Source organism: Hirundo rustica, chromosome 2 (assembly GCF_015227805.2).
Source record: "Hirundo rustica isolate bHirRus1 chromosome 2, bHirRus1.pri.v3, whole genome shotgun sequence".
NCBI classification, from domain to species: domain Eukaryota; kingdom Metazoa; phylum Chordata; class Aves; order Passeriformes; family Hirundinidae; genus Hirundo; species Hirundo rustica.
Genome location: NC_053451.1, coordinates 89,083,178 through 89,105,338, shown reverse-complemented (window position 1 = coordinate 89,105,338; position 22,161 = coordinate 89,083,178). Strand labels below are relative to the sequence as shown.

The 22,161-nt window shown below is 39.2% G+C and overlaps 1 protein-coding gene across 2 annotated transcripts in view; it reads right to left on the bottom strand.

The window, feature by feature from the left end:
• SLC9A4 (solute carrier family 9 member A4) overlaps window positions 1-22,161 on the bottom strand; it is a 32,401-nt gene that overhangs the window by 5,073 nt on the left and 5,167 nt on the right. For both annotated transcript variants that reach the window (XM_040055496.1, XM_040055497.1), the window contains exons 4-10: window positions 17,754-18,013; window positions 14,498-14,715; window positions 12,329-12,531; window positions 11,095-11,181; window positions 9,807-9,877; window positions 7,380-7,541; window positions 1,198-1,294 (exon numbers count right to left, since the gene is read on the bottom strand). In XM_040055496.1, coding sequence (XP_039911430.1) covers window positions 1,198-1,294; window positions 7,380-7,541; window positions 9,807-9,877; window positions 11,095-11,181; window positions 12,329-12,531; window positions 14,498-14,715; window positions 17,754-18,013 — 1,098 coding nt within the window. The remainder of the gene's footprint in view (window positions 1-1,197; window positions 1,295-7,379; window positions 7,542-9,806; window positions 9,878-11,094; window positions 11,182-12,328; window positions 12,532-14,497; window positions 14,716-17,753; window positions 18,014-22,161) is intronic.

Here is a 22,161-nt window from a genome sequence, read left to right as displayed (position 1 = left end):
TTTATCACATACATCTAGTGAAATGAAGGAAAAAAATTATCTGCCTTAAAGAGAAAAATTCACTGGAGTTTATAAGCCCTCTTAAAAAATAGAATCTGATCTCAGTTTCATTTGCAAGGGTCCTTGTAAAGCTGGCCTGGTGAGCAAGAGCTTTTCCAAGCTGAAAAGAAGTATTAGAAGTGGCATTACTTCCAATCTTTCATTTCCAAAAGCACACTATGCTCAATACCACATAGGAAATGGCTAGTGCAAATAGTCATTACTGTAATTGATTTTGAAGAGAGAGAGTTCATTTCAGTAAGCTAAGAGATAACTACATATGCAAATTGCTGCTGGTAAGATAAGAAATTAATACCGTAAGGATAATTACCCATGGCAAATCAAACGACGTTAGGGATGAATAACATTAATAATGCCACATTTAAATGAGCAGGCCCTAGCATTTTCTAGTACACGTGTGTTACATGAGTTAGCTTTGTTTATCGGCATAATTTCAAGGTTACTGTAATGTATCCTCTACCACTCATTGCTGTGGGGGAGCTCTCAATTGTCTATTCAACGCCCGAGACCGGGTTGAGCAGATGCCATAACCTGGGCTGCATCAGGGTCGCTACGAACTCCTGCAAAACAGATCCCCGCTGAGGTATTATCACACCCCTTCTACCGAGGGGCAAGAAAAGACCTAAATGTGTAAAACGAAGCTCGGACAGCGTGATTTTTTTTTTTTTTTTTTTTTTTTGGGGGGGGGGGGGTTTCTTTGTTTTTTTCTTTGTTTTTTCCTTTGTTTTTTCTTTTTCCCCCTGCGGCGGCGGGGGTGGACGCCGCTCCCAGGCAGGGCCGCGCGGCGTTCTGCGGGCCGCGCCCCCGGGAGCCCCGGCAGGCCGCTCCCCGCCCACACAGCGAGCGGCGAGCGAAGCCTGACCTCTACAGCTCAGTCACAGATCGTCCCGGCTTTTCGCCATGCCGTCAGGGTGGAGGAAGGAAAAAAAAAAAAAAAAAAAAAAAAAAAAACCATGAACCGAGCCCTGTTTTTCTTTATTCCATCCCGGTGAGTGCCCAAGCCCGGGGTTGCTCCCTCCTTGCGCTCCCGGTCGGTGCGGGCTCCCCGCTCCCCGCAGGTGCCCCGGGGTAGGTACGGGGAGGACAAACAAGGGCCGCGGGTCTGCAAACACAGCGCGGCAGCGGCGCCTCACACACCCTTTGTCGCACTTGGTACAGGTTGTGTGCCAGGACATCTCTCATGGACTCCACCTCTGCCGGGGACAGCCTGTGTGCACGCTGGTTCCTGCCGCTCCTGTAAATAAAAGGGAACATTAAATATTATATTAATGAGCTGATTAAATACTAATCCCATGAAATAATGCTTGGTCTATTTTTAGTCCTAGAACAGAAGGCTATGCAGAGCCTTTCAGGGGGGCCAGCAACACCTGGAAATCATCCAAAGATGAATTTAAAAAGGTCAAATTTTGCTCTTTCGTTGGTTTTATCCTTATAGTGGATAGTCAAATTGGGCCTTAAGCCCTCATACAGCTGGCAGCAGAAACTCTTCTTTCTTAAACCTCCGTAAGGAAATTCCTATTTAAGGAAAGCACTGCATGTTTCCTCTTCTGTCGAAATAAAGACCTCAGCATGGTCTAGCAGTCTGGGCCTTGTCATCTTACTGGTTTTCAGTCCTTTGAGAAAGTGAAGAAAATCCTTAAGAACAGAAGAGCGTGTCATTTATGAAGTCAGATAGACCTGCCCTGTGATGAGGAGAACATATAGGGTTTCCTTGCTCCTGAACCTGTTTCTCCGTGTGAAATTAAAGAACCACCTAAAAGATAGTCATCTTTGTGTCTTTAAAAACTTTGACAAGCCTACAGTCACTTGTAGCTGCCTAGCTTTTTCGCTAGCAAAACAGTGGAGGAGGGCTGCTGTGAAATGTTATCAGGTTTCATTAAAACAGTCAATCACTGTGAGAGTTAGTGTTCAGATGAATTCCCAGGAAAAGAAAGGGAAATAGATAGTGATCATCCAGGATGAATCAGTCTGAGTTCATCTTGTTGTTTCTGATTTTATCCTTTCCCCATTTTGCTTCCTTGCCTCTTAAAAAAAAAAAAAAAAAAAAAAAAAAAAAAAAAAAAAAAAAGTGACTGAGTGATTACAGGTGTTATTTTTTTCAGCTAAATGATGTCCTTGAAGTGTTGTCTGTAAATTGTGCAATTAAAAAATCAATGATGATCAATGTACAGTATTGCCAAAGTTTTCTGTGCATCTATCTCACACTTCCTCTAAAATAAATTAAAAATTTTAACGGCAAAGGAAGATTGATTCAAGCTAAACTGTGATTATGATGTAAACATAGGGAAAAGGTTGGAATTTGCAATTTCATCTAGTTTAACAATATTACTACTGCTTTCTTCTATCATCTACCACAAATATCTTGAAAGCTTGTATGACCAACATGAACTTCCTGGATTCTATATTTCACTGTCTCTTACCATCAAGCAGACAGTGATCCCTGGTGCCCTGGCCCCTGTCCAAAGCCCCTGGAATATAAGAATTAATTCCTGATATATTTGAAGGTTTTGGAATTTGTTTTCATTCTGCCATCAGACTAAAACAGAGATCTGACTTTTTTCTGTGAAAAGATAAATTAACAGTAGGTTAAGGTGTAGTATTAGAACCAGGATTGGGATAAGCAACAGGATAAAACCTCACTGAAGCATGAGTGACCCATAAGTCTGCCACTGAGCTGCTGGCAAGTCAGTGTGACAGAAAAGGACTGCCTTTATTGATTTGACCAGAAATCTTATCCCTGATAAATCCTTCCCAACAAATGTTTAATTGACATTCATCAATTCTCAACAATTCCAATAACAACAAAGTTAGTTATTTACCATTAGGGAAAAAAAGACCTTCACCATCACTCAATTTCAGTCTGACTGAGTGGGTGGGCACATTGGTTGGTTGGTTCCTTTTTCACTTGTTTTCAGTTCTCAGAAATACACTGAGAGGATCTGGGGATGCTACCAGTTTTCCAGGCTTGTGTGCACTGTGCCTTTACTCCCTGCTGGAAATGGTGTGTCTCAGACTGGGGTACAGCAGATGTATGCTGCCTTCCACAGCAGGGAAACCAGACCCCTTGCTGTCAGTAGCCCCTCTCCGATGTCCCTAGGTACACCTGGGAAAATATACACAAGCACAGGGTCTGGGGTCTGTCAGCAAGGATTGGTCTCTAAAATACAGGCTTGGCTTATTTGTGTAATGCAAATGGGACTGGAATAGTTGCTGCAGGTGGCTTTGACATCACAGGGAACAACTGTCTCCCTGCTCTGTGCTTCACTGAATATGTCCACAGGGTCTTTATACCTTACAGGTGGAAATAAATAGGGGAGCATCTGAACAGGGAAAAGCTTGACTCCACTGGGGAGATTGTCAGATTATCTCTTTACTTTTCCAGCTGCATACCTGACTTTCTCCTCATGCCAGCACAAAAGCAGTCAGTTCTAAGTAATTTCAAACCTTATTATTTTGCTTTTAAAGTGAATTAAATAGAATAAATAAAACTCTTTGAGTTTCAATTGAGCAAGAGATAAAATAGCATGAAGATAATCTGTATTGTTCTGAAGCACAAATAAAAAACCATCATTCATTTCATGGGATTGGGAATTAACCTACTCAACTGATAACAATGCATGTATATGGTAGTAAGGAACAGATTGCTTTTACATTTTAAAATATATTAGAAAGGGCTTTTAAAAAACCCCAAACATGTTCAGCATGTGACCAAACCCGTAAAGTAATTCTTATTGAAACAATTTCTTTGTTCTTATTGAATCTTCCAACATGTTACAACAAAGAACAGCACAGGATATATATTTGCAAAGAAAGAAGTTGTATTATAATATGGCATGAAAGCTGTCTCTCTGTAATGACTGCCATGACATTATTTCTTTCTTCCTTAGATATGGAGTTAATTGATACTTGAGACATTGATACTTGAGACATTGATACTTGCACAATCTGTGTAATATTATTTTTTAATATATTGTATCTAAAAGTTTGAACTTTGTAAACTCTTCACTAATTTTCACCTGTCCTGTGAAGGAATAAAATTATGGGGCACAACTTTCTCATAACTGTCCCACCACAAATGATAATAGAACAGTTGGTTCTGATCCATACTGTATTGATATAGTCTAAGATTTACCAAAGTCAATATTGCAGCAATATGAACCCAGCATTAAGTAAGTTCAGTATCAAAACATATTTTTCTCTAATGGTTGTATTTCCTACAAAAAACAGCCATAAACCCACAGTTTCAATAATATCTCCTAGACTCTACTTTTGCCATTTCCATTCTTTTTTACTTAAGGTTTATATTCTCCAAAATGTCATAACCAAAACTCTGCTTTCATTCCAGTGTGGATTATTTGTTGCACAATCCATGGGCAAATTTTTTCACTCCACACTGGGAATATTTACTGTAAATTGGACACCCACTCCACCTGCAGGAATCACACCAGCATGAATGCAATTCTCGAATTCACAGCATTGGAAATCTGCTTTGATTCTTATAAAGTAAATCTCTTGTGCGCATAAAGGCTGCAAAACAGATCAGAAGCGTGAATGAGAGTTTTCTCACTACTCTGACACTGCTAATGATGATTTACATGCCATCCATTGGAATTTTATTTCAAATCTCCTCTTGTTCATGGCCAGAGTTTTGTATCTTCACTGAAGACAGGGACTTTAAGTACACATCGAAACACTGTCAGCAGTCAGAGAAAATTTATATTTAGAAACCTTTATATACCTTTATATTTAGAAACCTTTTACCAGGTTCAATTAATTGCTATGGGGAAAGACAACAAGAACTTTGGCTTAGACCAAAGATCCAGCAACTAGCTCAATATCCTGTCTCCTGCAGTGCTCAACAGCAGACACCTATCAATGAACAGAGGTGGGAAAATGTGTATTTTCCTAGAACACTCTCACAGCCTGCAAGATCAGAACAGTTTTCTGCCACAGGCTGTTTTTCTGAAGTTGACACTTCATTTTTAAAAAGGCTTTCTCATCAGAGGATGATGCACAGTAAAATTCAATTATAGCCAGAGTAGAGATGGCAGAAATTAATCCATCATATAATTTGTTTATTAAAGAATATTTTTCAATCTAAATTCTCAGCGCAGGAGAAAATTTCTGAACTATACTGGAGTGATTTGTCTTATTTTCTCATTCCCTCAGGAAAAGAAGAGGGATGTGGTTTGATTGCCATGGATTGTCCAACAACCCTGCACATTTTCTCTTGGCTCAGAATGGTTAAGGGATTACAGCAGACAGAAAGGAGCCTGACATACATACAGTCTTTTTTGGTATCATCCATTCAGCAAAGAATAATTTAGAAAAGGGCTAGGTCTTACACTGCATGCTGACATCAGTACAAGAAAGCAGATTGATCTTGACGTGATTAAGCCAAAGTTTCTAAGAAGATTTTAATTTAATATCCAGCTGATATTTGGATTTTCTGTTATTGGTAGAGATCATCACTCAAAATGTAATATGCTGAACCCTACCAGAGGCTGCTGAGAAATGGAGAGTGGTTTAAGGATGTAAAAGGAAGGAGAAGGCAATAGCAACAATAGTGGTCAGCAAGAACCTGGGAAAGAAATTATGGAGGCGAGTGCCTGCAGCAATACCTGAGCTCTGGACGGTGTGTTGCAAGGCAAGGATAAATACATGCATATCAATTATAGTATGCAGGACAGAAGATTTGTGCAACTTTTTCCTTAGAGGGTTTTCACCCTGGTTTTTCTGAGTTTTTTAAAGCCTTTTGATTGTTCATAAAATGGATTGAGACTTTTTAGCTACTGTACAATATTAGGAGCAGTTTTCACTTTTTCTCACACATGTAACATAAACAAATCCTTTGGTTTTCATTCTCTGTCCTTTGTTTGCATATTTCTAACCTGAAAACAATTGTAACTGACAGTTGGTCTGGCCATTTGGCTGGGAGGTGAAAACTCCAGAAGCCAATCCACAGCCAGACCCACAAATGTATAAAAAGTAAGAAATAAACCGGCAGAGGAGCTCTGGGCTTTGCTCAGCATTGAGCTCTCTCAGAGGAACTCTCTGCCCTGTGAAATCTCTCGTCTCTGTGTGATTGCTTTGCGTATCCCAGTCACAGAGGGTAGTTTTCCCTCAGTTCCCTCTGGAGATCCCACCAGTTTTGTCCCCTGGTCTGTCAGATGCCAAGTTGCATTACTGTTTGACAGAATCATAGAATGGTTTGCACCTGGTTCCAAACTCCCCACTATGAGCAAGGGACATCCTCAACTCTCCCAGCTTGTTCAGATCCCCATCACACCTGACCCCAAATGTTTCCTGGGATGAGGCACCTGCAACTTCCCAGAGCAGGCTGTTTCAGAGTTTCAACAGCCTCATCGTAAATAAAATCTTGTACCTAGTCTGAATCTACCTTCTCCTAGTCCTACAAGCCTACGAAAATGTCTGTCCTCACCTTTCTTGTAAGCCCTCCTTAAGTACTGAAAAGCTGCAAACAAGAATTCCCAGAGCCTTCTCTATCTCCTAGGAGAGGTGCTTCAGCCTTCTGATAATCTTTGTGACACTCCTCTGGATCCACTCTAACAGGTCCATGTCTTCTCTGTACTGAGGACCCCAGAGCTGGACACAGCTCTGTAGGGTCTCAAAAGGGCAGAGTAGCAGGGGAGAAACCCTCCCTCAACCTGTTGGCCATACTACTTTAATGAAGGATATGGTCATCTTTCTGGGCTCTGAGTGCACATTGAGAGTTCATGTCCAGCATTTCCACCACAAGTATCTCCAAGCCTTGGTAGGCTGCTCTCAATGTTTAATTGGACAAATTTGTTTGTTTTGGGAATACCAAAATGGGGCAAGTTGGTTTGAGGAATTGCAAACTGGAGCAGCAAAAATTGCAAATGCTACGAAGACACCTGCTCGCAACAGAAATTCATCATTGGGATAATGGAGTCAGGACCTGCATGCTAAGCCACCCTGCAGGCCTCTCAGCACCTGGCAGGGATTAACAAAACCCACTGGCCAGATAAGTGATAAGTACATCTGTCTTGAGCCACTACTGTGATTAAAACAATGAGAGTGGCTTCTGTACCTGACTCATGATTCTTCTTCAGGACTGCCCATTGTGGAAAAGAAACAGAGGAAATGTCCATAATTTTAACTTTCACTCTCTGAGCAAAGCACAAATATGATGAACACCAAATTGCACCTTCTCTTTTCGTAACTGTCTTCTTTATTCTTACATTTCTATTAAGTAATGGGATACCTTGGCTATTTCCTCCTTTTTGTCCCTGTCCTCCTGTCCCTACCCTGCAAAGAATCAGGAGGTTGATACTCACTGTAAAGAAGTAGTGGATGATTTTGAAATTTTCATGCCACTCTCAGCCATCTCGATGGCCAGTTTTATCTCCATCTTTTTGTACAATGACACGAGGCTCGATTTGGGCTGGTGTTCCCGAATTAAAATTTTCTTCAAATACTTATTGTCAAACTTCTTAAATCTGCAAAAGAGATACCAAAATCAAAGTGCAGAAAAGGAAATATGTTTTCATTTCTGTAGTACAAGCTGATCTTCATTCAAATGCATATATCTACAATTCAGTGGTGGAAACAGAATACAAATTAGAGGCACCTGTGGACTCCTGAAGGCCTGGTGAGCAGAGACCTTTAGGGGGATATTTGGCATAGTCTACCGGTCCACAGAGATTGCAGAGCCCGCTAGACAAAAGAAAGAAACAAGCTGCAATCAGAGCAAGAAAAAGAGGGCTGTGTGTATGTTTGCATATTACACTGCCACATTTGTCAGAAAATAATACGGCCAGTCTCCGTGCTTTTGTACAAATTTTGCATTATAGTAGGGCATAACAGCAGCAGCTGCTCTTACTGTAATCCTGGCCTATTCAGCCAGCCACCAATGAGGCTCTAAGTGGCCCAGCAGTTACAGTAGTTAGGGCCCATTACATTGCTGATAATTTTGAATCAATTTTGAATCCTGACAATTAGAGCAGAGAAAATACATTTCTTTGTATTCTGAATAACAGAGAAATTGAAAGCACCCCAAAATACTATGTGCTTGCATGCTGCAGATTGTAAATTGTTGCTAATGTGTGGCATAATTTGAATGTGAATGTGTGTGTGTGTGTGACTTGGAACAGGTACATGCTTTCAGGCAGACATTTAGCAGAACAACAGCAGATCTTCAGCAGAGCAACAGTTCTGTTTCTTTCAAAGGAACAGTTTACCACAGCAAGGTAAGGTCCTCCACGATTTTAGGAAAAGCACTACAGGGTTTGTATCTTTTTTTTTCCTTAGCAAAGGCCATTTTTTATTCATTAATAGCAGAGGTAGGTACGCAAATGTTTGCACAGGGATTAGAGCTCTTTATGTTTTCCTGTGTAACAGAAAGCCTCCTGGATTGTCATTCCTTAGGTAATTAATTCTGATACACAACTTTAAAGTTGCATACAAAAGTTTAGGGAATACTTTTTAATACAATCTACTTACATTAGATGTCTTCAGACACAGTGGTTTTTTTAATTTGCCCATGAACCAAAACACTATATTTATGGCTAGTTTGGGCAAAATTCTCCTTTCAGAGCTATAAGGTAGGTGTGAGACAAAGGGATAGCATTTACTCACAGATATGTGTAAATGGCAGCTATTTCATTGAATTTACTGCTCCAACAGAGAACTGCTCCGTTTATTGACTGCACAGACAGTGGTGTGGTCCCAGAAGACAGATATCCTAAAGCTACCTCCGTACTATCAGAGCCAAGAAGACATTTTATGGCTATGCCCTATTGCATTACATCATTACTATCCATTGGGACAAGAATTGGATGCAAACTAGTCACCTTCTTCCCACTCTTAATTCCTGGTTTCTGTAGGGAGAAACCCCGTCATGAAAAGAGTTGCCACAAGTCCCAGCAGACACCCTTTGCTGGATTACTGGAGTCCAACACTTAAAGTTCAGACAGGATTCCAGCACAGAAACCTAGGCATCACTAGGGATAACTTTTAGCCCACAGCATCATAATAACATGTTTGGGGGTGAGGAAAATCAGACTTTTCCCTGCTTCCACATGTTGTGGTGGTGGCCAACACATCCACAGGGCTCCCTTAGGGAACATGTAAAGGGAACAGCAGATCCATCCATCTTTTCTGGACAGTGCTTGGAAGAGCCACAAAGCTTCACAAAACCACCTCATCCTGCTTATGAAAGAGAAAACGAAGACCCTGCATTTCTGACTAAAGACTAGCTTGAGAGTATCCGTTTATGCTACTGGATACTTAAATTCAAATGTTCCCTTCAGCACTTTTATTTTAGATAATACAGAATGTAAAGACCCGTAAGGATAGGTGACTGCGTCTCTACTCACCAGCAAGGGACTCTATTTGCTGCAGAGGCCCACAGCAGAAGTCAGTGAAGCACTGACACCATGTGTAGCTTACGTCCTAAATCCAGAGTTAAAGAAGCATTGCCTGGGATCTTAGGTTTATACTAAGGCTATGCACAGGCTGATGTTTGCAGCCTAAGTTCCCAGGCTATGTTATTGTTTCTGAAGGCTTATTTTCTGCTTGTGCAGATCCAATTCAGCAGGAAATGTATGAGCATTGCATTCTCAAGAGTTAATGGTTACTTGGGAGTTCAGTTTCTAAAAAGAGATATGGCCCTAGCATTATGATTTCCTATTCTATTTACCTACAGTATTTTGCATGATAGATAGGTTACTTTATTATATTAGACTGCAATAAGAGATACTTACTTATCCCTCAGCTGATAATGACTCCAATGTCCACATATGTCTTCAATACCAGCCTTCAAGTGATCCATCAACTATAGATATAAAAATGGAAAAATTTTAAGTAGCATTATGAAAATAGAAGTGTTATCTCAAATACACAATTGTTGACAGGATTTTGAGATTTAGTTTTTTATTTGAGCATGTAAGTTAATTTTGAAAGCACCTACATTTCTCTAAAAATCAAGGCAAAGGTTCCACTCTGGCAGCTTGGCTACAGTGGCAGCGTTTTAATGGAGACAAAAAATTGTCTGGTCCTTTTTTGTCTATTGAACCCAAAATATATTTTCTTGGTTCTGTCAAGCAAGTTTCCCCTCCTCATGTGTGACCTTCCTGGGAGAGGCATAGGACCATGTATCAACACCGTCACCTTGGCTGGTAAATTCTCTGAGGTTTTGCAGAATGACATGAGACTGGTCACTGCTAACTACTATTACTTTCAGTCATTTTTTGTGTGTTTCTAGCATTATAGAGACCAAAAAAAGGCCAATTCTTACAGATATATTGGCATAAGGGGTGCTTTTAAATGCAAGTTCTCTTCAAGGTTAAGTGTAAAGGTTCAAATAAGAATTAAATTCTCTTTAAATTCAAAATCAGTTGCGATGCTCTAATTTTGCTAATGTCTCCATGTGTGCTTCATTTCAAGGCACATTTTTTCTGTTAATTTCAAACATATTCCCTATTGTGAAATGAAAGAATGCACATACCTTTTCTAGAGCGTTATTAAGTCAGATTGAACAACTTTCTGTTACTTTATTTAATAGTAACTTGAGAACTGTAGTAGATGTTTGAGAGGAGAAAAACTCAGAATAACTTGAAACTAAGTTTGCAGTCCAGTGGTCCAACTCAGTTCAATAAATCTGGCTTAAAGACTTTTAAGGTTTCAGTGTGTCTAAAACCATTCAAAAGGTGGCAACAAATTTATCTGACTAAGCAAGGAAGGATGGTGAACAAATTTTGTAAACATTTCATTTCTGTTTCTGTCCTGCCACGGTCACAGTACCAATAAATAAGGGACCTACTACACCATGACACTTGAGAAATGATAGTATAACATGATAATAAATATTAATACGAACAAGGTGCAGTATTTTAGAAAATCATGCTTAGGGTTACCTCCACATAGTCTTAAAAGCACTGAATGTCCAAATCCACTGAATGCCAGGTTTCAAAGTACCTCCCTCTTTCCATCTCTTTTAGAATACCTGTTCTTTTCTTTTTGGGATACCAGTTACTGATATCAAAAACTTACTCTCACATGGATTTCTTCATTGATAGATTCCTTTTTGTTCGTCTTTTTAACATCCAGATACCTGACCAACGGTCCAATTGTGATTCCCTGTATTTGGAATAAGGAGTTGAATTGTTAATTATCTTTTAGGCAAAAATAGAAAGAAAACAAAATTTTAATCAGTTAGGAAAGCTGTGTCTTAGCAGAGAAATGAACCATTATTTGTGTGGAGAGATATAGAAGAGAATTAAAAATAAAAATAAAAAATGAAACAGGGTTTTTTAAATGAGATTCTATTTATTGGCATATTCTAATTATGTAAAGTAACTGACTCATTGGCAATCATCTTCAAAAGAGAACTCATTTGAAAGAAAATATTATCTTTGTGAGGTCTTGAAATCTTGAAACCATTTACTTCAGCATTTTCAGAATTAAATATTCCAGGGGTTTTTCACTTAGAAAGGGTTTTCAGTTTTTCCCATTTCTTTACTGCACTGCAACAGAAAACTATTTTAAAATGAAAATAGAAACAATTTGTTTTTGCTAAAATGTTCTGGTGGAATCTAAGTGCCTTACTCAGCCCAAGTGCATAGTGCCCCATTGACACCATACAGGATCTGACACTTTGGTATTGGAAAGTACAAAATATGGGAAGCAAGTTCTCTAGAAGTTTCGGTTTTTCCAGGTACAGCAGTAGGCCAGGTGGAATAACCCAAATATCTAAAGTAGACACAGGTACTTACAAATGTGACTTTTTCTTCTTGTTGTTGTGGGGTTTTTTGTTTGTTTTGTGGGTTTTTTTGTATATTCTTTTACAAAGAATTTTAAAATATTTGTATTTGGTCTTCAAGAAAGACAAAGATAAAAGTATAAAATTCAAAATCTGTCACAGAACAGACATACTGTCTTCTAGTCAGTTTTAGATACATCACTAATAAAAAAAAAATCAGTGCTGAAATGTAAAGTTAAAATACTTCCTAAACTGGAAGCACCAGGATATGCATGTGGAATGAACATAAGCTATTTTGGACACCAAGTGCCCTCTCCCATGAATATTTTAGAAGATACATGTTTTCAATACAGAATTTTTGTATTACTAAAAGCCCTAAAAAGGCTAATACATAGTGCAGTGCTAAATCTGGACCTAAAATGCAATAACTTGTCCTAGCCTAAGAGTGAATTCAATGTAATTTTCACTATGAAGCTTTCAGTCACCTCTATCATGTGAAAGTTATCCATTAAGAAATATACGTACTTGGATGAACACTGTGAAATATATAACCACAAGAGTCGCAGTGATGAACAGGTTTTTCCTGGGGAAAAGATTCACTGGAAGCAAGAATGCCAGAGAAAAGCTGCTGGCTCCTCGGAGGCCACTGTAAGAAATAATGAGTTGGTCTTTGAAGGTGAAAGGATATGTTCGGAACTTGTTACTGATGTAGAAGAGAGCAAATACACCTAGGAAGGGAAAAAAACACAGCTATTATTAATCAAGGTTAAAAAAAAAACAAACCCCGCTATTAAAAGCAAAACAATATCTTGGCTTGGGGAACGGTTGACAGCCCACATTTTTTTCAGTTTTGGTTTCTTGTAGCTTCTCTTTGACCAGCTGCTAAACTTGGCTTGTGTGAAATATATCCTATAAAATACTGTGGTTCCTAAGGGCTCCAGGATTTAATTCATTAATGCAGTTTAGAAGAGAGATTAGGGGAAAATATTTACTTCTTATATTTATGTTGCATAGTTTTCTCCAAAGTGTTCTGGTGAAAAGAAAAACACCTGGGTGAGACTTTTCCTTGTGCCCTCCCTTGAAATGATTCCTGCTTTCTGCACAGTATCTGCCTAAAGTGTTTGAACAGTGTTTTACCAACAAGTCCTGTGGACAGGTTCACTGAAAGACAAAGAGTAATAGCATTTTAAGTTTAATCCTCAAGGTAGTGTCTCTAAATCTCTGTTTATTTCTCAAATTTCATTTTACTTTTAATAAAATTTAACATTATTAAGAAAAATTATGGCTTTGTAAGAACTGCAACAGAGTACTTTTAGCAATTTTTTTCATTTAGTCAATCTTCATCTTCCAGAAGAAATATATACCCTATGTTCTATGTGGAAATCCTTAAATTACTGACATAAAAGCTGACAAATGCTGATAATTGCTGAGTTATTTTACACAGCTGTCACTGATACACTCAGATTATTAGAGGTAAAGCCAGTAGCAATACCCTCTTTTGTAGATTGCTGGACAGCACTTTATGCAAGACCTTTTCTGGCTTATAACTATGCAAGACACCTTGGACTCAGACTGAAACAGCCTATGCGAGGTATCACCCTCAGGCCACTAGTCTTTACTTTATTAAAGCTTCAGAGAAAATGGTGAAATCATTTTAACACACAAATTTAGCAGAAAATATTTTTGTCTTCCTCTGGAAAGCTCTAGCACTCCCCTTGGTGTCTGAGAGAAGGATGGACACGTGGCTGGAAATCAGCTTTTATATCAGGAAAGCACTCTTTCTGTCTTAATTGGAAGGATATTTCAAAATGTACAGCAAGCCTTTAAAAATTTAGAGGCCACGCTTAGTCCAGATATAGCAAGAAAATATGCAATTACTTTCTTTTTGCTACTACCTCCAGAACACCAACCACCAGCCTTCTTTTTCCATCTCTCTTTTCAGCATTATTTTCACCCCATCCTGGACATTAGGAGAAGATAAGAAACTGTGTTCCACAACTCATCTGACATTATCTATAAACTGCCCTGCCCATGCTATAGGAATCCCAGTACCACAGGTCAGGGAGTAGGAGACCTTTGCATGACATACCATGCTCAAAAATGGAGTAATTTCAGAGGGGTACTACTTCTTAGCAGTTTAAAGCTTTAGACTTGACCTGTGAGGAGTAGCAGCAGAGTTCTGTCGGCCCACATGTGGTATAAGTTCCTGTTCAGTTACCTATCAGTGCCAATTTTCATCTTCCCTCTTTTTCTATGCCTCCAGCACTCCGCTACATAACCTGTAGTGTTATAGCACTGGAAGCGTGATGATATACATTATCTAATTCATAAGTTAATGACAGAGTGTGATGAAATCATCATGAGGCCCACTTACCTAAGAGGCATATAGTAAATTAAGATACAAACATCTCTATAAGTGTGATCATGATAATCTTTTAATTTTGCTTAAAAAAAAATCCATTTGCACCTAAATGTAAAGTCTGTGCTTGGAGACTGGCACTCAGATTTGTGTGGGGCTTTTTTCCCTTTTTCCTCTGTGTGCAGATTTCTGAAATTAGCTTGTCACTAAGACAAACCTAGTAAAATTGTTCTTAAACCAGTTGTGCCAGTCCCCACAGACTTTTCTGACACAACTTTGTACTAAAGATTTTTTCTCAGAGGTGGAGAGAAAGTTAGGTGCAAAAGCTGACTTACTCAGTGTCCGCCAAATGAGGCAGAAGAGCAGAGTGAAGCAAATGAAGGCCCAGTTCCATTCATGGTTTTTCCCCACTGTAGACACTCCCATAAACACAAAAATCAGGGTCTCACTGATGCTGCTTAGCATCTTCATGAAATATTTTATTGTGGTATAAGAATTCTGGGAAACATTCTCCTCCACATATTTTTTCATTGTCACTGCACATGCCGTCATCCTGTAACAAGTAAAACATCAGAGATCAGCTACAACCTGTTCTTTTCAGTTAAGGACAACATCAGCTATCATTACCTCTACTGTCCATCACCAGATTCTGACCTTCATCATAACAAGAAGCATTTTATTTCTCCAGTAACATTAGCTACTTCATTAGAGAGAAAAGCATCTTCAATCTGATTTTTGAATCTGTTTTACATACAGGATAAAGGAAGAAAACTAGTCAGCCTTTCTGATGAGGAGGTGTCGGTATATCAGATTCCAGTTCAAAGTCCATTTTATCCTGAATGCCTAACATGGAGCCACCAACCACCAGCTATTTGTCTCAAACAACAGGCAGGTTGGTTTTGTACCAGCCTACAGGTGGATCAGTAAGACAGACATAACCTGCCTCTTAGAGATATGGCAGGGGCAGATCATGGTAGTCCCATACCAGGACCATAGCTACTGTGGCTCCCTGGCTGGCTGGCAGATCAGCAGTGCCAGGGCAAGCCTCAGGACTCTCCAACTACAGCAGCCCCTCTTGGCACAGCAGGAGAAAACTCCATTATTCTACAGAGGTCTCCTTCTCCCTTTAGTTACCTAGGGTGTGGGAGATGTGCCTAAGGAAGGACAGGCGTGTTTTCCACTTCTTCACTGTTAGTGAAGACTAGAGTCTGCATCGGAAGCATCAGCAGCCACCCAGCACAGACACTGGTGACAATCCCATGGAGAAGCAGTCTTTCATCCGCTCTACTGAAGGGGGTTCCCTTTTTCCCTCTACATTTTCCATAGGTAACACACAGATTGGGTACTATGCTAGTAACATATTCCATCACTTATCGAGTTTCTACTGGTATGATTTTAGCCTCTGGAGGCTTCTTGAAATATTTTTCCAAACTTGTGAATTCAGAGAATGATGACTGTTCATTAAATAACCTTCCTCTAGTTTCAGTTCATTTAATTTCCACTGAAGAAATCTCAAGGGTATCCTGGTGGAGCCGAGCCATTTAGCATGTCCAAGGACACTCCAAGACAAGGCCATTAGGCATTAATGATTAATACTGTTGACTTTCAGATACGCACACATAATAGACTTTCACGATCCAAGTGAAAAATGAATGAATCCTCAATAATTCAGAAAGGTGACAATAAGTTCCCATCTCTAAAACAAGCAATAATTTCCTTAATGTAGCAGTAAGAATAATAAATCCAAATTATATTAACGTTCTTATATTACTAATAATTCCAGAACTCTAAGGAAAATAATAAGTGAAAGAAATAAAAAGCTGTGTAGTCTAGTGCAAAGAATAGCCAGGGAATCATTATTTTGGGCAGTACAGGTAGGAAGGGGTCCATATGGTATTACTGTTCACTGCATAGCAGATCTTATCCTGCTCAACTAAAGTTGCCAGTCACCTCAATCTGAGTACAGGTGTTGGGTATACAAAACATAGTACAAGACTCATCTGCTTTGTCTAATTGCTCAAGATAATCTATATCCTGTCTAACTACTTATTTAATATGTTTAAATATTCAAATACTGTTCCCCAGGGCCATTCTACAAAGGTTTTACAAAGGCAATTCTGTTCTGAAGCTAACAACCGAAAGTTCTTCAGCCCAGAGAAGAGTAGCTTTCAGAAACACCTTATTTCAATCTTTTGACATTTAAAAGAGGCCTATAAGATGAGAACAAACCTTTTAGTAGCACCTATTGCAATACGATGTGGGATAATTGTTTAAAATATTTAGGTAGACTAGATATAAGGAAAAAAATATTATGATGAGAGTGGTGAAGCACTGGAACAGGTTGCCCAGGATGGTGGCAGATGTCCCACCTGTGAAAACATTCAAGGCCAGTTTGGATGGGGCACTGAGCAACACAATCTAGCTGAAGATCCCCCTGCTCACTGCCAGGGCATTGGACTAGATGCCCTTGAAATGTCCCTTCCAACATAAACCATCCTGTGATTCTGTGAAATCAGAGCTTCACAAGTTGAGTAAATGCACCTGACTGGACATCAGCAGCCATATGCTTGTATTTGTTTCATTTAAACTGGTTTGTCCTCTGTAAGGGGAAGCACTTTCTAGAACACAAGGTCCTCCAAGACCCATCATGAAAGCTCACAGCCAGTAGAGGTCACGCAATGCTGCTGCTACCCACCAGCTGGGCACTGAGCCTACAGCAGCACCAGCTGAAGCATTTAGCAACATGAAGTCTCCATCTCTTTATGCTTTACCCTGCAGATGAGTTGTTTGGTGTGGTATCCTTGAAAGCCATCTGCCAGCAGCTTTCTCCTTAAGTCTCTCACTTCCATCCCTATTCTATCCTTTATCTTCCAGCTCCTTTCCTGCTGCCATCCTCTTTCCTTCCCACAAATCTCATCCTTTCTGCATTTACTCCAGCCAAGAACTTATCTGCTTTCCTCTCTGCAGCAGGCACCCGTGCCATCATACTTTGAGGAGCATGCCCCTAGCATTACAGCAGTATCAACTATCCTAACTACAGAAAATTATAATTGTCAATATTCACATACATGAATATAATTATGCATGTGTAGGTGATGTGTTCTTCTGCCTGGTTTTGCCCAGTTTCAATCCCAGTGATGCTGTTCAAATGTAATATAATTCCAGTAAATTATGTTAGGGCTGATGTTCACAAAGAACTCAGATGTGCTTTCTCATGTTTTCCATACCCATTGTTTTATGTCTCTCTTATAATCTGGTGGTGAAGATGCTTAGAAATAAATACAGATAAACTGACATCTTTTCAAATAATTCTCTCCTGCTGCTGATCTTATCAGAGACAGCAGACAGATGGTGGCAGCACTGGCCACTTTACCCACAACTTGCAGTACTTTTGCCAGCACTCCTTGGTAGCGTATCTGACTGTGGGTTTGCTTTTCCTAGTTACCACTGCATTTCACAGATCCCAAAGGTGTGCACTGACACTCTAACCAGAGACTGAACACCTGTGTTGTACCAAACTTGAGCAAACTACCACAAAACCACCACCAGTTCCTCAAAGAGATCATCCAAAAAGCCGTAAGGCATACTCACGCCAAAATGCCAGAGATGTAGAGGGTTTCAGCAGACAAGTATGAGAGGTAGCTGAACATGAAAACCAGCAGGGGCTCAATTGAAGAGACATTGTGGGTGAAACGAGTCATGAATGCTGAGACAAATCCAAATACGATGCCGAACAAGACTCCACCCAGCCCCACCACGAAGAAGCGAGCAAAGCCAGCAAAGATATCGATGGATTCAATTTCTTCATACCTGTGCATCTGGGTGAAGGCAATGAAGATGTTGTATAAAACCTACACGTGACAATGAGAAGACAGTGGTTAGGCATCTTTCTGAACCTGGCAGACTTGCTTATTTCATAGGTGAAAAAAATGTGTGTGTGTTTAAGTGTCTGTGTATGCCAGAAATTGCTTTAGACAGATCAGCAAAGTAACAATTGAAATCCCATCTGGATCTTAACAAGTCCCAGAAATAAGAGTCTGTTAAGTGTCCTGAAAAAGAACAAAAAAAAGAAGGATAAATAGCTGTGGAATAGAGGCAAATTACTGGGGACCATATGTCACTGAATAATTTAAAATACTCTAATTTTTGGTTTGTTTGACGGTTAATTTAATTTTTGGTCTTTGTAGCAGAGGTTAAAAGCCCAGCTTGCTACCTTAAAAACCCCAGGCTCTACCCTCCATGTTCTCCTTCTGACTCAGGTTGGGGCAGGGAAGGGAATAAGAATCACATATTTGATTTAAATACCATTTAGTTTTTCTATAGGATCAGTCATTAGACCTGACAAACTTCATTAGATGGACATAAGAATGTTACATGTTTTACAATAGCACTTAACATAAAAATCATGAAACATCACTGGGAATGGAAAGGAGGGAAGGGAAAGATGCTAGCCTCAGTTTCATATTGACTCTAGCTAGGTAAAAAAACCCTCTCTATAATCATATATTTGGAGTTTGATGCCATTTAACCACCTTTCTTTGAGAGAACAATCTCAAAGTATGAACCAAATACTGTGACACTCTAAATGTTCTACAGACGCTGCACATATACACATTTTGACTAAAAATCTTGAAGTTACAAAAATTAAAAGAAAATATCAGATTAGAAGAAAGATTCAATTAAATGCAAATTATAAGTTTACATAATGTATTTTGTCTGTAAAGATAATATCTTAGAGTAGAAAACTTTACCAGACCTCTATTACCAATAATTTCTATTCTGCAGAAACTGTTAATGAAAAATTTTCAGCACATTCGCTTTCATTCATCTTCTAGAAACTAATAGAAAATTTCTGGAGTACTGTAGTAAGAAAAAAGCCTTAGAGGTGGCTGACAATCAGTTAATATTAAGTCCTGTCAGATCTGTTTACATTGAATGTGTAACACATGAAAGTCACCTTTCAGTTTTGACGAGAATTTGGGAAACAACTAAATTCACCAGCTCTCCAAAGCTGTTACGCTAAAGCATTAGTTCAAAAACAATAAATAGACCAAAGTCATTTGCATTTTATGCTTTTATTTGGTCTTTCTTCTTCATCTAGTTAATTCCAGAAGGTTATTAAGAAGACTAAAGCAGGTATTTGCAGGTAGAGGAGTCAAGCTCATTAGGATAATTATCTAATCTTAAATTGCTGCTGGGAGCATATAATCTTGAGCTGTCACACAGTGTGTTCTCCAGGAGGCTCATTGCTAATAGTTCTGGGAGAGAAACACAGCCAAACAAAATACTTCATTTAGGAAAATACCCAGAACTTATTTTTCCTAATGCCAGTGTATGAAATTTGTCTCTTCAATGGCAGATAAGGAAAAGAGGGTTCATGTCTTCACAGTAAACAAACCTCACCCTAACTACCTTGTAGATTTTAATTTCAGAGCCTGTTTCCCTTTCTTGTAGACTTTGACCTCTTCCTAAGGCTTGTGATACTTTATAAATGATACCACAGCATGATCCTATGCTCACTTATGAAGAAAGTTATTCTCAACAAATGACTTAAGAATTTTTTCTTTTTACCTTTTCTAGTTCCTAAAGTATCTATATGATTTAACTGATTCGGCATCAAAATGAAAATGATGGAAATGTGACATAACTTCCATTTTTTTGGTAACATGCTTTGTGAGAATACACTCTTCTGTACCACAACCTGCACTGCATCATATAAGTAAGGCTTGGCTAAGTTACATTGCAGTGTTTATGCCAGTAAATGGATTACAAGAATTCTTTACATATTAGGAAAACCTGAATCAGATTAGGAGGCTTTTGTTCACACAAAAAGGAGGGTTGGATTGATAGTGGTCTCATGGAGCAACACTGAGCACATCATGCTTTAGGTTGTTTGGAGAGGATTTTGTTCCACTGAGCAGCTCCTAGAACCAGGGAGAGGAACAGAGAACATGACACCATTGCCACACAGGACTCCCCAGGGACTGATCCATGCTCCAGGTGTCTGTGTACAATTACTGCACATAGAATCCACATCAGAAACATTGGAAGAAGAGATTTTCAAGTGGCTACTGTAACCACCAACACAGGCTAGCTTGGTAATTCTTTCTTACCACCCTGCTAAATCTTTCTAACCACTGTAGTTGGTTTTACTCTAAGCACAGTGGAACAACTTTTACAGCAGGAGCAGAGAATATCTCTATCCACCTTTCTAGCATCCAAACCAGTGACCAAAGTCTTTCTGAGTGACGCCAAAGAGGTCATTTCAAATCTCCTCAAAAAAAAAAAAAAAAAAAATTACTTAGGTCTTCAACGTATATTAGATTCAACTGTTCTGCCACAAAATAAGAAGAGAGGGTTCCATTAGAGAATACAGCCAGTGCCACTCATTTTGTGTACAGCATGATACATAGGTGTTCTCAGTATTTCTAAAATCAAGAAGTCAAGTAATATTCAATTTCCAGAGGCATACAGGTGCTCCTGTTTAGAAACAAGATTGTCTGTGTATGTGTGGGAGCAGAACTTCAGACACTTCCCAGCAAAATCAGAGCATTCCTCCTGAGTTTAGGCTTGAATACGATCTGCACTAGATTTACAACACTTTTTTTTGAACGGGGCTTTGAAATTCTGCTAATGTATGATGTATCCTAGGTCCAGCCCTGTTGCTGTCTCAACTATTCTGATTCTAACAGCCCACTCAGAAATAACTGGGGAAAGAAGCAATTAACAGGACTTGGAGCCTTCTTTTTCTACCCACAGACATGGCCCTGCTGAGGAAAATAAGAAAAGGTACCAATGGGTAAAAAGAGTAAATCATCCAATTTTCTCCCACCCCTTTAAGGCAAAGTCATAACTTCTAGATTATAATTATAATTCTACAGTCTGTAATTTTGTTTTGTTTTTAATAAAGCAGGATATTGAACTAAATATAGGAGACAGAGCTATTGTTGCCCCAAATGTAATACACAAGTTCAACAAAACTCATACCAGTTTTTCCTGCTGGGAAAAAAAAAAAAAAAATGTTCAAGCTGATAAGCAGGCAGGAGAGAACCAGGGGATATTTGTATTTAAACAATAAAAAAAATCATGTATGCTTAATATATCTTGGTGATATTATCTTTTTTAAACACTTAGAGTTAACTCAAACGAAACTGTTAAGAGAGAAAGAGAAGGAAATGATGGTAAGAGAAGACACCTGAGATAAATAGCTTTAAAGTCTTGGAAAAAAGTAAGTAGGAAATCAGAGAGGGGAAAGTAACCTGATGGACTCCATTCAGGTGACAAATACTTCAGTCTTCTTAAGCATGAAGCCAGGTAGAGATTTTGAACGTTCAAAAGCCCAGAAAGGGGATGAATGTTGATTGATGCAGAGATGCAATAGCATTATCTGACAAACCGATGGCAACGCGGCTGCCCTAAGATGAGCCCCAAAGATGAGGGTGTGTGGGACAATGGGAACTCTCAGTGGAGCAGCCAACCTACCCCACATACAGCTCTTTCATCTCGCTCGCTAACACACCCAGTGCTGCTGAGGAGTGCCTAAGTCCACACTTGTAAAAGGCTTTCTGTCACTGCACATTCATACTGTAACAGGATCCTTACCGAAAGCTCAGGTAAATACCATCAGGAGTTGGACCCACATGATAAACAGCTGGGAGAAAAGGAAAGGCAAGGTAGCGAGCCCACCAAAAGAAAAAAGCATGAAACAAGCTCTTCCAGTGTGAAAAAGAGGCATTACATTTTTTAGGTCAGTATTTGAAGGAACAAAAAAAGACGGGCATAAGAGATGGACACATTTGGAACTTTTCTGCTACAACGGTAGCAACCAAGTAGTTTGAATGTAAATTAAATAACACTTGTCCCTTAGTTCTACATCAGGCCTGTATCTCTGATCACCAAGAGGAAGGATTTATGATCCATAGGCTGTGGCTGCAAGAAGTTACTTTGTTCCTTTTTCTTTTCTCAGTACTCATAAACTGCACTTCTCCCACCAAGCCTT